The 13,116-nt window shown below is 33.6% G+C and overlaps 3 protein-coding genes across 3 annotated transcripts; 2 read left to right on the plus strand and 1 right to left on the minus strand.

Moving 5' to 3' along the window:
• On the minus strand, window positions 1–3,036 carry Rab7 (RAS oncogene family member Rab7). The gene is made up of 5 exons (XM_011143017.3): window positions 2,944–3,036; window positions 1,382–1,569; window positions 1,086–1,304; window positions 741–878; window positions 1–662 (listed from the first exon to the last, which is right to left on the minus strand). The coding sequence occupies exons 2-5, from the start codon at window positions 1,559–1,561 to the stop codon at window positions 576–578; spliced, it is 624 nt and encodes a 207-aa protein (XP_011141319.1). The 5' UTR covers window positions 1,562–1,569; window positions 2,944–3,036; the 3' UTR covers window positions 1–575.
• A 1,100-nt stretch (window positions 3,037–4,136) lies between these two features.
• Window positions 4,137–6,853, plus strand: LOC105184303 (mitochondrial import receptor subunit TOM40 homolog 1). Its single transcript, XM_025297575.1, has 3 exons — window positions 4,137–4,439; window positions 4,843–5,037; window positions 5,476–6,853. The coding sequence occupies exons 1-3, from the start codon at window positions 4,207–4,209 to the stop codon at window positions 6,023–6,025; spliced, it is 978 nt and encodes a 325-aa protein (XP_025153360.1). The 5' UTR covers window positions 4,137–4,206; the 3' UTR covers window positions 6,026–6,853.
• On the plus strand, window positions 6,852–7,716 carry LOC112588265 (uncharacterized). Its single transcript, XM_025297576.1, has 2 exons — window positions 6,852–7,210; window positions 7,539–7,716. The coding sequence occupies exons 1-2, from the start codon at window positions 7,003–7,005 to the stop codon at window positions 7,661–7,663; spliced, it is 333 nt and encodes a 110-aa protein (XP_025153361.1). The 5' UTR covers window positions 6,852–7,002; the 3' UTR covers window positions 7,664–7,716.
• The last annotated feature ends 5,400 nt before the right edge of the window (window positions 7,717–13,116 follow it).

Genomic DNA, 13,116 nt, shown 5'->3' on the forward strand with positions numbered 1-13,116 from the left:
TCTAGTGCAATAAATAGCCACTATCATTTAAAAATCTCGATATATCGTTTCGTTGAAAAATTTGCTAATCATCAAGAACCTAAATAAAAATGATAATTTATATGCTTTGCTAATAAGAGAGCATTATACTACCTAAAAATGAAATGTAAATCTCCAATCTACAGAATAACATAGAGGTAGGAATCCATGTGTGACAAGTTAAATCCAACGAGAGTGTACTGATTTAGAATTGTGATATTTAGTCAGGAAGTCGGATAAATATACCTTACCCCCACATGTTTATAAAAACAATTATATATCAATAGTTTTGTACACATTCCTTTATGTATGATTTACTTTGTTATGTTTACCATACGCTAATGACCGTTTTAACAGAACTATTTTGAGAATATTGAGATATCTTGTGGACATAAGATTGTATGATACATTAAGATAAAGAAATATATTCTTGTGACTTCCTGCACACACAAAGCTCATCGCAATATATTCTCCACGTCCTTCATGCGCAGGCACACGAATGTACAATCTGACCTGTGCATCTTTATAGTCAACCAAGATTACCACTACTCCAAGACCTAGCAAGCACATGAATCACCTTTGCCATTGCTTCTTTGGTCATTAGTCAATTTGATTTGATCCGGGAATTCATTGTAAAGTTCAACCTGGGATTTATAAAATGTAAAGATGATACCAAAATATAGTTGAAAAATATTCCTTCACTATACACTTAACACACTTACTTCACTTTCTTGAGCTAAAGCATTTTTAGCTATCGTTTGGAAAGCTTGCTCAACATTAATAGCTTCTTTTGCACTAGTTTCAAAGTATGGAATATTGTTCTTTGACTGACACCATTGCTGTGCTCTCTTGCTTGATACCTATAATACAAGATATGGAAAAAATATATAAAATGATGGAAGACTCAATAAAAATTACAGCTTAAGCAAAAGTTCATTCTTTTAAGTCTCACATATGACTTATCTATTCTTGTAGTTTAGTTTAAATTGACCTTTTCTAATGTATATATTCTAAGACTCTACTATATATATAATTTTTTTTTGCTATACTATGATAACCGTACTCACTGCTCTTGACTCAAGATCTACTTTATTTCCGAGAACAACAAATGGAAAATTATCTGGATCCCGAGGTGAAGCTTGAATCAAAAATTCATCTCTCCATGAATCAAGAGATTTAAAGCTAGTTGGAGCAGACACATCAAATACTAGCACACAGCAGTCTGCACCTCGATAAAATGCCACTCCTAATGATTGAAACCTTTCTTGTCCGGCAGTATCCCAAATCTAAGACAGAGAAAATTCTGCCAGAAACATCATATGGACAAAGCACTAGAAGGTTATTATATCAGATTGAACTATACCTGCATGGTAACTATTCTATCTTCCACCATCACTTCTTTAGTCAAAAAATCTGCCCCTATCGTAGCTTTATATTGGTTACTAAATTTCTTATTGACATATTGATTCATCAAAGAAGTTTTTCCAACTCCTGAATCCCCAAGAATAATAACTTTCAACAAGACTTTCTTGCGGGATGCCATTTCTTTTGCTAGAAAAATATAAACAATATTGCACAAGAAAAGATTACATACAAACATTAATTTTTAAAATTTTCAGCCTCAAGATTTTTATCAATAATATAAATCTCAGTAAATCAGTAAAAGAAAAAATATTTGTGTAATATATTGTACAAATTCTTATTCTGGGATTTATAATCTATGTAATAAAATATATAATCTATATATATATAATATATATATATATATATATGTTATTTTTATAAAATTATATAATAAATATTTCAAAAGCTATAATTTTCTTATATCTCTTTTTCTGTAGCAAATTTGTAGAGAAGATTTCCTAATAAAAATCTTCTTCTGATAAAATATTTTTTCTTTGTAAAAATCTAATCAGATATGCTATATGTCTTATTTACCACTTTTAAATCTTCTTTTAAGTAATAACAAAATTAGAATTTAGTCAAGGTTTAATATTGATTAAAAAAATAATATTTTATTGGGCTACATATTCCTGATAATTATATTTATAATTATACCTTGTAATTTAATGTTTTATAACTAATTATATCACCATGATATTTAACATAGATGTCAAAAGTTGTTAAATATTTTATTGCTTTGATATTAAAAAAGTCAGTATTTTTTAAAATTTGCTTACTATTGGATATAATATAAATCTAGTTTACTAGTTTTCTAACATATTATATAATATTGATATCAATAATATAAATATCACTGTATAGATATGAGTTGTATAATAAAAATAAATTGTTTTCAATTGCAAAAAATAAGAAATAATTCTATGACTACGAGAAGTAAGCATATTTTTTGCATTATAAATATAGAAAAAATGAACCTTAAAGGACAAATTTAATCAGTATCTTATATATATTCATATATTATGTACACAAAAACAAGATGTATTCCTAATTAATATCATTTAAGTTGTCTTACTATTTTGAAGTAGTGATGGATCACATGAGTCATCTAACAGAATTGACAAGAAAAGTATCTGACTGGACAACAATGACGTACATGTCTTAACAATGCATATGACGTGTTAAAAAAATAAATAAATAAATGAAAGACTTTCTTTCAGAGACTGTTTAGATGTGAGTTTTGGCGGTTATTGCTAAGCGACATTGCTGGAAATTAGTGGAGTTCGTGAATATTCTGCAACACGACGCGTATAACGAGAAAACGCAAGATAGCACGAAGATACGTCACAACGGAATAGAATCCGTTCAACTGCGCGATGTTCATGAAACCTGTCACACGCGAGCAAAATCGTAATTCAACTCGCTACTCACACGATGGCTGCGTAATAAAATGCGCGATATATAAAGACGAGCAATGAGCGTCGTTCAATGCACAATCAAAATGTTAAACATTGTGTACGTTACCTGGACTCGATACAAAATACGACACGAAAATCCTCCTCTCCAGCACTTTACACAAAGAAAATGGCGTGTTATGAAATCACGAGTATGACAACGATGTCGTCACCTGTTCTTTGCCTTCGTTATCGACTACGTGCAATCGAGCATTACTAGATTATCGAATAATGCGAGTGCGTTCACTATACTCTATGAAAATCGATATAAATGTATCGATACTCCTAACATTCAAGGCGAGTCTGGAAATGTTTTTATAACAATATCTAGATATTTCATCTAAGATTGCTTATTAAACTTTAATTAATCTAATTGATGATTTACACATTGCTATCAATCAAATTTTGCTTTAATAGAGTAGAAGTAACTTCACTTTTCGGCTACTATTGAACGAAAAATTACACACGTTTTGTAATTGACGTTGGTATGCGGCGGTTATTCATCCATTAATTTAATTGAAGTTTGCAGAAAAACATTTTGACTCGTATTTTTAATATAACTTTGTATTTAAAATCATCTTGAGTTTATCTCCATTTGCTATAAGAGCCATTTCATTGGTTGCATTTTATCAGTAGGTGAACTTGAATATAAGATTGGACTATGAATACAGGCTTTAGAACCGGAAAAGTAACCAACATAAAAATATAACAAATAGGGACATTCGTATTATATCCTGGATAAGTCACAGAATATGCGATTTAATAAGATTGCCCACTATTAGTATTATTTTGAAGATGTATTTCAGTTAATATTATCAGTAATTGTCAGATTCTGAGTTGCCGGTAGGTTATACGAATTTCTTATTTTTGACAGTGAATTATAACTGAACTCCAAAACAATAAATTTTCAGTCACTGCTGGATCCCACCACAAATTTAAATAAATTTTTTTTAATTTCAAACATTATGTATACATATTTATATGTATACATATATATATTTTTTTTGTATAAGCGGAAATGAAAACTTTTTTGCTTTGAAATTTTATATAAAAATTCATAATTAATGTTTTAAATATTATATTATAAATATTGTAAACAAAAAGTCAGACGAATAAGTTAAATTATTTTTATTCGTTCACAAAAATTTATTATAATATAAAAATTTTTATATTAAACAATGATAAGTGAATTAAGGTTTTTGAAGAATTACTTAAATATGAAATGAAGGGAGATGCATATCGAATTTGCATATATGCGGTCGGTGTGTATACAAGTACAATATGTTAAGATATATCAGTTATTTATTTATTGAAATTCAATATTTTTGTCATTATGGGTATCATTCAAACACTATTCAACAAACGCGACAATCTTTTCATAACCTACGCCAACCTAAAATCTCTACCGTGCGTACCTTGTTATGAAGAAGTGGATAGGAAGCCGGGAAATCCTGATAGCTTTGAAAATCTACATGCAAAAACGAAGCAGCTGTATCCACGAAACTTCGAAGGAGCTTACCTGTTGCTGAAAAAATCTTTGAGTCAACATTTCAATGTTACTTACAAGTAGATATGGATGTTTGAATTTCTATCTCGAAAATTTGTAAACGTTTCGTCGTCGTATAAAAATTTTAATTATTATTTGAAATCGGAAATTTCTACAAACATAGATAAAAATTTTGGAAAATCTATATCCATTGGAGGTTTTGATAGTCGAAAATTTTACAATATTTACGTATCGACAGTAGATGAATAGTAACTTATATATTTAAGCGAACATAAGAAAAATATTAATGTATGTAGATTACCATTGCAACAATAATTGATTTCCAAGGTTTCCAAAACTTTTGGGTGTTAGTTTTAAATATTCGAAAAGACTCGTAACCTTAATCATATGTAATCCAATGTAACCCAAGTGATTGATTATATATTAATCATATACTATTTACAGAATCATTACTATTTACAGGATGACGCTGAGCTCCGTGACACCACACGGTCTCATGTTCGGTGTGAATTACCTTGGTACTAAACGTGTCGGATTATCAGAAAGATACCCAGTTATTTCGGGTGAAGTTACGCCTGGTGGAAATATGAGCGCTAAGTTTGTGCACACACTCGGATGCAGATACAGATTCAAATTGTCGACGCAAATTAGCAACAAGTAGCGATAAGCATTCAAATGCCTGTCTTAAAACTTTTCGAACTAATCAATCATATGTGTATAAATCAGAGTTGTTTCAAATATTATTATATAAAACCGAAAGTTCTTAAAATTTTGAAGAATTCTGAAAAATCTGAACGTCTTGAAAGTTAACAAATCTTAAATATTATGTACGAACAGATGTGTATATAATCAAATTATGTCGAGACGTTACGAATACATAGACTGGTGTAAATTACATTGCGACATAATTCACTTGAAAGATATAGAAACATTAACTCAATATTAACAAGGTGTTCATGATATTTGAGATTTTCACAGCGCTCAGAACCTTCAAAGTTTTCATAAAACTTCGCATTTCAAATCAAATTTGAGATGACTCGTCGCATATTCAAAGTGTCGATTCCATGTGTCTTGAAATTTTATTACTATCGACAGGAAGTACAAAGCCTTCAGTACTGGTCTGGAGTATCGTTCCGACGACTGCACAGTAGCGATGACTTTAGCAAATCCCGACTTTTTCCGTGGGCACGGTACGATAGTGTTGCATTATCTGCAAGCCATCACGCCGAGGACAACTCTTGGCACGGAGATCGCGTATTTGCGCGGTTCTCGAATAGCCGGAGGTCGGCAGACGATGATGTGCGCAGCGTTCCGACATAGCACCGGTCCCACCACATTGTCCGCTACGATAGGTGAGGCTGGCATCCACGTCTGCTATCATCGGCAAGCGAGCAAGCAGCTACAACTCGGGGTCGAGATTGAGACCAACACGCGAATTCACGAATCGATCGGCACGATAGCGTATCGAGTTGATATTCCGTACGCGGACTTTGTTTTCCGCGGATTCGTCAATTCGGAGACTACTGTGGGAGCGGTGTTCGAGAAGAAGCTGTATCCCATTCCTGAGGCTTTATTAGTTATAAGTGGCCTTTTAAATCACAGGAAGCATCAGTTTCGCGTTGGTATTGGCCTGAACATCGGCTAACAAAGCTCTTTGAGTAATAAAAGGAATACAATATTATATACTTTGAATTTTAAGCACTTTTCGAAATATTGCTGCTCTGTATAAGATTTCCAGAGGTATTTTTCTGCTGATACCATTTAAGCCAAGCGCATCTCCACTGATTTTGAATTATATATATTTTGACATAGACGGACTATCTCGTGATATATTCACTTCATTGATCTTTACAAGAACTCCAGAGAGTCGATCAGGATCCCTTCCTCTAGCGTGAACTTATAAAAAGTGAAAATTTTCAAATTTGGAAGTATTAAAAAATGTTTATTTTTCTTGAATTCATACTAGAGGAAGTTTCATGATCGTTTCTCTAAGTTCTTTACTGCGGCAGTTTCAAAATACGACGTCAGAGGCAACAAAACACACACTCCAAATTTTTCAAAAGTACATTGAAATGAAGACATATCCATAAGGTGGCATTTGCGATGGACTTGTAAAGTATTCTGAAGATTTTGCTTGTATTCTAATAATTAAAATATAAACAGCCCTAATATAACATGATATTTTAGCTATATGTAGTTTTATCTTTCGCTAAAAATCCGACATGGAGTTTTAGCGAAGAAGAGAGGCACGAAAAGCCTTTCAATGCTTGGTTTTTTTGGCTTTTTTTATTTTATGTATTCACAAACGTTACAACTGCCGGCTAAGCGTACAAGACTCGCAATCCACACATATTGTTACCACATTATACAAGGAACATCATCGCTTATCCGCGGGGACCGATGATGTCTCTCCCCCTCCCTTCCCTCAAGGTGCCGATCAACGTCTTATTACAAGACATCTCTTTCTCTTCTTAGTCGCGATGTTTCGTAAGCCGACACTCGTCTGCAGTTTATCATATATTATGCGTGTGTGTAAGTGTACATGTGTATACCTATATATACACATATATATATATACATATACATATATATATATATATGTATATGTAATAGTATATATTTATGTATATCTTTTCTCGTATTTACAAGGGCCAAGACGCATCGCGCACACAGTTACATACGCCCACTTTAGTTTTATGCAGAGATCTTCACAGAGACAAGAATATTCGTAAGAAACGCCCTACTACCAGCCTCTACACATCTGGCTTCGTAGTATCAGAACTTGAAAAAATACGCGGTATATCATCTTCAACGAAAGGCTTGGACAGAGGTGGGTGATTATCCATCGGTTTCACCTTTAACTCTCTCTCTCTCTCTCTCCCTCCCTCCTTCCCTCTCATTTCACACGTGTTCAATCTACAATACATACATAGTTTAGCGCAGCTCCTACGAATAATCGTTTATCGTTTGCTTCTCTAGCGGTCTCTAATCGTACGTAAGAACCTTTCTAATGTATGAGAATCTAGGAAAGTTTAAACTTTTCTGGATTCGTGTTCGCTGGGAAAGCTCCTCTCCTCTTCGTTTGTTCCGAAGACACGCTAGATGATGCGCATTTTTTCTTCTTCCCTTGTTTATCTTTCTCTCTTTTTGTCTTTTAGTAACCGGTCCGGCGGAAGTAGGTTGTTCTCCTCGAAGGCACTATTGTACGCGAAAACAAATATTCGTCCTCCCGAAAGAAGTATATCGCGTTTTCGAGCTAGTTCCCGATCTATTGTGTCTGTAAAAGTATCCATTCTCCTCAAGATGAGATGGTCTCCGAAGCTCCCAAATCAGACGAGTTGTTATGAATCACGATTATGCGAAATTATTTCGTATATACGGGTAAGTTCGAGTTGCTTCAACCAATCGTTAACACTCTGACTGCACGTCATACTACTACTTGAATCTTTCGCAGATTTCGTAGAGTTAAGGGTAACGGTTTTACTTAAATGACAATGCTTATTTATTAAATATTTAGAATTACATATTATTTAATATTTATAAGGACATTAAATGGAAGCAATAAAAGATCATTAATATAATATGTTAAAAATATCCAAAACAAATTTCCTGAAGATTACATTTATATATTGTAGAAGTAATGTAACAATTTTTATATTTTTGTCAGATACTTTCGAGTGAAAAAATATCGGTCTCATCGTTTATATTGAAGGACTGATTAAGATTAAAGATCAGATAAAAAACCAAAGATTGAAAACATATTGAATAATCACATTTCCATTGCAAACGTCTTGTGTGTTTCTCAAGCAGTCTGATTCTATATATTTTATGCGGGATCGCATGAGGTGATTTGAGAGGATTTGGACTTGGTATAATTCAAATTCAGTGCATCAGTCAAAGTGTTAATGGGAAAATTTTCGGTATTTCGCAAGATAAGATAAAACCATCGACGAATGGGAAGACGTTTGGACTTCGACATTCCGTCACAGAAATTCATCATTCCTGAAGAAAATCGTCGAGATCATTCGGCTATCAATTGTCTTATTTTATCTTGTTCTTTTACCCGAGAACAAATACCGTCGGAGGTTCTCCTCCGACAAATCACGGTGAGCGATTTATATATGATACAACTTGAAGATATGTCAAAACAAAACAAAACAGATTTTCGGTAGAGCGAAAAACGGTGGTGTGCAAATCGACTTTACCGTGCACGCGCGCGAAGATCGTAGCACCACTAAATGAGACAATAAGAAATAATACGTCAGCAATAACGTATTCACATATCACGGATCAAACGTATTATATGAGCAATATAAGTAACATGTGTATTAACTCGTATCGTGAGATCGAATCGCGATTGGCGATTTCACGACCGCGTAGCTTGTGGATCTCTTCGTTAACAAATTTTACACATGCTTTCGCTGCCGAGGACGCCTCTTAACACATTATGCATTCTCGCGATGTTCAAGGAGGGACCAACAACAATTAACTCACACGAATTTTCCCGGATTAACACATCAGCTTTATGATCGAAATTCTTTCATCATATAGAAGTGAAATTCTTCGAAATCTTTTGTTTATTGCACACTGATGTCTTTGAGTGAAACCCAAGTTGGTTAACAAGGTTGCTGTAATTCGTTGACGAAAGTCCAAGTTAAACCTACCTACCTATATGTGTGTCCCTACGAGCATATGGAGCTTACGAAAAAAAGGCACAATGTGCGCTGGAGATTTAGCGATTCCGAATGGAATTTCGAGGCCTGAGAGAATGCAAGTAGCAATGTATGAAAATGTCAATATATGAAACGGTCCCTCCTTAAAACACCATACATGTCTTCACATCGCTACATAATCCATTACTTTTCGTGCAATCTCTCTCTCTCTCTCTCTCTCTCTCTCTCTCTCTCTCTCTCTCTCTCTCTCTCTCTGACCCTCTTTCACTCTCTCCCTCTCTCTATAGCATTATATAATCTATATACGAAATATTTTTTTATACATTTTCTCGAAGTTGTATCAGAGTAATCAGTAATCCCATTCCGCTTTTTCTTTCCTTAATAGCATAAGCCTTAAGTGTAAAATTAAGATTTATTAGCAATGTATAAGTAACAATGTAAGAATTTATGGTATATACATACATATACATGTATTATACATATATTATATATACATACATATATATGTATATATATGCGTATATATAATCTGCTTTTTTTTTTACATTTGGACGTCGATCTCGTGGCGTGGCTCACCGACTTTGGGTAAAAATTATATACATTATTATACTACATTTCTTCGGCCGCCTCTTTCGGAAAAAAAATAACGCACACATATCATCTAGCATAGTACAAGATATTCTGAAATTATCTTGAATATGTTCAGGATATGTTCTGGAACACTCTTCAGACATTGTGAACATGTACAGGATGATTCTGAAATGTCTTGTGCTAATCGGATAGTGGAACAGTACGATTCTTCTACAGTGAAGAATTCAACACCGTCGGTGTTGGTTTTCCCCTTCTTTCCTCTCACCCTTTTACTTATTATATATAGTTCTCCTACATGAACATTTCTCTCTCAGAAAACACGTCTGCTCGGCTATGCTTTCCACATATTCAACGATTTTTCGCGGCACGCCACGAGGAACAAGCCCGTCTGGATATCATAAGCCTGATGCGTCTAAATTACAAACCAATTTAAACTTACAGTACTAATCCTTATAGCTAAACTGACGTTATTCCGTTATTATGATCGGCACCGATAAAGTATGATCTGTCACTCACTTAAAAATTACTCTGATAAGTCTATAGGCGTACCGCTGACTAATCTAGACCGAACTACGAAAGTATGTACAATAATCAATATGTGAGCAGGTTTTTACGATCATTCCACCGCGGTCTTCCATTTGTCTGACATCTGTACAATAGCTATTACTATCGCGACTGACTGAAAATCGATCAATAATTATTTGTGCTAATACAACTGTTTTCTCTTATTCTTCTTCTCTTCGTCCGTTCGACTCAATTGTTTTGGTCTCGATTCTTGCCGATTCTTTGTCTCGAGAACGTTTCGATCTTCTTTCTTTCCTTTTCTGGCTTTCATTCCAATGGTTCGGTAAACAGAAGACATTCTTATTATCGCTTCTCAACAACGCGACAAATATTTACGCGGTCTCTTCGCTGTGCACGCTGTATTCACACACATCATTGTATGCTAACTTAAACGAAAGAAGATAACTTTCTTTTTTTCTTGATTATGCAAAAATACGCATCAGTAATTGCCTTTTGCTCACGAATTGAGCAACGGTTCGCGATACGATGATGACGATGATGGTGATATAATGTTTGTGATATAATGACATAATGACGACGTTAGGCTCATATTTTTTAATCGTTCTCGAGCGGACGCAGACTCTCGATTGTCGTTTCGTTTAAGAATCATAATCAGTTGTCGCTATAGCTCCAAAAACTGTATTCTTACAGAAACGTCGACGGGCGCGTTCTTTCCTAAATTTAGATCAAGCGTTATCCCATCAAGAGCAAGGAATAAATTATCTGTCGTCAAAAAGCCGACTAGGTGGAGGCGAGTTTCGCCTTGCAAGTCAACAAGAGCATATAAAATGATTCATGCTCGCAACAGATAATTTAACATAACAATTAGTCTCTTCACTGCGTTCGAACGTCGTCAGCGAGAATTCTAACGACGATACGCGGAATATAACTTTGCGTATCAATGATACTATTAAATCTCTTCTTCTAATTTCTGATTCGAGCGACTCCGCTTTGCATTTCGCCTTGTCTTACAACGACATGAGAAAAAAATAGTATCGTAGTAACAGCGGGAAGATAGAGAAAGAAAGGTCTCTGGAGAAAAATCCGAGAAATTTTGGATAATGCGGAAGTAAAACATATAGCCGTGTCCGCATCTTATCGCGCGTTTCAGATTACAGTTAAAATTTATTCTCCCTCGTTCACGCCCTGTTTACGAAAACAGCGTTAATGTCGTTATTTTATGCTTGAGAGCGCAGCTCTCAAGCATAAAATATATCGAGATAAACGTGTGCACCGTTTGGACAAATAAATATTTGATATCGCGACCACACATATAGTATCGGATAAGCTTAAAAACGTTTTGATAAATTTCGTGATTCGAAAAATAGATTAAATAATCTTACTAAAAACGATTTATTCATTCCACCCAGTGATTTATTAGATGTGATAAAAAACAATGGTAATTAGTTGACATGAGTGATTATCATTTCTTCTAACAATGATTTTATAAAATCGTCAAATTATCTTCAATAAAATCATTTCATTAATTTTTCTATCACGAAATCCATTGAAGCTTTTGCACTCACTCAATATATTACACACATAAACGAGTGTCACCGTATCTGTAATACATTAACTGTAACGCGCAGATGAAACAGTCGTTACGGCTGTTTGTTACTCTTACTGCCAATTGTTCTATCTTCACCCCTATTTCTACGTTTACATTCTGTCGATGTGATAAGTAAATGAAGCAATGTGTAACATAGTACGTTGGCTCGATGTATGACTAGTGCGTGTGCTGTGTCGAAAACGACATCGGAATTATGGGTATAACAAAGATTTCGCAGGCAAACGGATCCTTCGTCATTCCTTCAGATATGCATTAAAAAAAAAAATCCAGCACAATCGACTGTTGGTCTGCTTAAAAATAATAACAATTAAATCCGTTGATTGACAGGTCCGGTGCTTACTGCATTTTTCTATTTACAAATGCTTAACAAACTCTTGTTTTTTTCCATAATGCGGAATAAATACGACGTTAATCTGTAACAACTCCGTTTCATTCAATCCCAGACGTACGATTTTGATAAAATTATCATTCGGACGACACACACATACACAGTTTACATATGCAGATTCGATCAATTGCACAATAGCATATTACAATTTCAGCTATATTAATAATTTCAAAGAAATAAATTCCAAATTATATGAGTGAATTTAAATTTGTATATGCGTAAATTTTATAAAAATTCACAAGCATCGGAACGTAACGTGTACCCTGTTGTCTGTGGTCGTCGTCCTACGATCGAAAATCAAATATATCGAAAATAATAATCAATAGAAAACAATTATGCGCAAAATACGGGAATCTTGAAAAACGGACTATAAAGAGACTTTAACGTGAAACACCTTGCAACTGTTACTACCATACTTGAATGGCATTTATCGAGATGAAGGAAGCGATTTGTTTCTCTCAAAAATTAACCATTACAGAAAAAACTTATTCTGATTTATTCTGTCATTAATAGTGTTATTTTTTATATAATGTAAGTATAGGCATAGTTCTCTCGAAGTTTTCTCTTATAAATATTTCTTATCTAAAACTATTTTTTATATAGAGTAACGCACAAAAAGATAAATATGAAGAATCTCATATATAAAGATTATATATACGTATGTTCATTTTACTTTTAAAATAATGATGATATAAATATTTGCATTACATGTTCTTATTTATATAATGATCAAGAAATATTATTTTTATGGATAAAATTAAAATTACGAACTGAATAAAATGCACAAAATATAAATTTGATAATTTATATTAATATAAATCGATGTATTTATCACCTTTGATGACATTTTCATGTTCATCTTTTCAAACACGAATTCCATACTTGAATTTTATTCCTGACATTTAGTAATAAAACCGTTGTAATCAAATTAATATGTCAACTCACGCTTC

The sequence above is a fragment of the Harpegnathos saltator genome, unplaced genomic scaffold (assembly GCF_003227715.2).
Source record: "Harpegnathos saltator strain DR-91 unplaced genomic scaffold, Hsal_v8.6 scaffold180, whole genome shotgun sequence".
In the NCBI taxonomy this organism is placed as follows: Eukaryota; Metazoa; Arthropoda; class Insecta; order Hymenoptera; family Formicidae; genus Harpegnathos; species Harpegnathos saltator.

What these genes read in the sequence shown, in the direction of transcription:
- LOC112588265 (XM_025297576.1), top strand. Translation starts at nt 7,003, where the DNA reads ATGTATATCTTTTCTCGTATTTACAAGGGCCAAGACGCATCGCGCACA. An exon ending in AACGAAAGGCTTGGACAGAG is followed by an intron (nt 7,211 to 7,538) that starts GTGGGTGATTAT and finishes TTTGTCTTTTAG; the next exon opens with TAACCGGTCCGGCGGAAGTA.
- LOC105184303 (XM_025297575.1), top strand. Translation starts at nt 4,207, where the DNA reads ATGGGTATCATTCAAACACTATTCAACAAACGCGACAATCTTTTCATA. An exon ending in CATTTCAATGTTACTTACAA is followed by an intron (nt 4,440 to 4,842) that starts GTAGATATGGAT and finishes TACTATTTACAG; the next exon opens with GATGACGCTGAGCTCCGTGA. An exon ending in TCGACGCAAATTAGCAACAA is followed by an intron (nt 5,038 to 5,475) that starts GTAGCGATAAGC and finishes TACTATCGACAG; the next exon opens with GAAGTACAAAGCCTTCAGTA.
- Rab7 (XM_011143017.3), bottom strand. Translation starts at nt 1,561, where the DNA reads ATGGCATCCCGCAAGAAAGTCTTGTTGAAAGTTATTATTCTTGGGGAT. An exon ending in ATAGAATAGTTACCATGCAG is followed by an intron (nt 1,305 to 1,381) that starts GTATAGTTCAAT and finishes TCTCTGTCTTAG; the next exon opens with ATTTGGGATACTGCCGGACA. An exon ending in CTTTAGCTCAAGAAAGTGAA is followed by an intron (nt 663 to 740) that starts GTAAGTGTGTTA and finishes TATAAATCCCAG; the next exon opens with GTTGAACTTTACAATGAATT.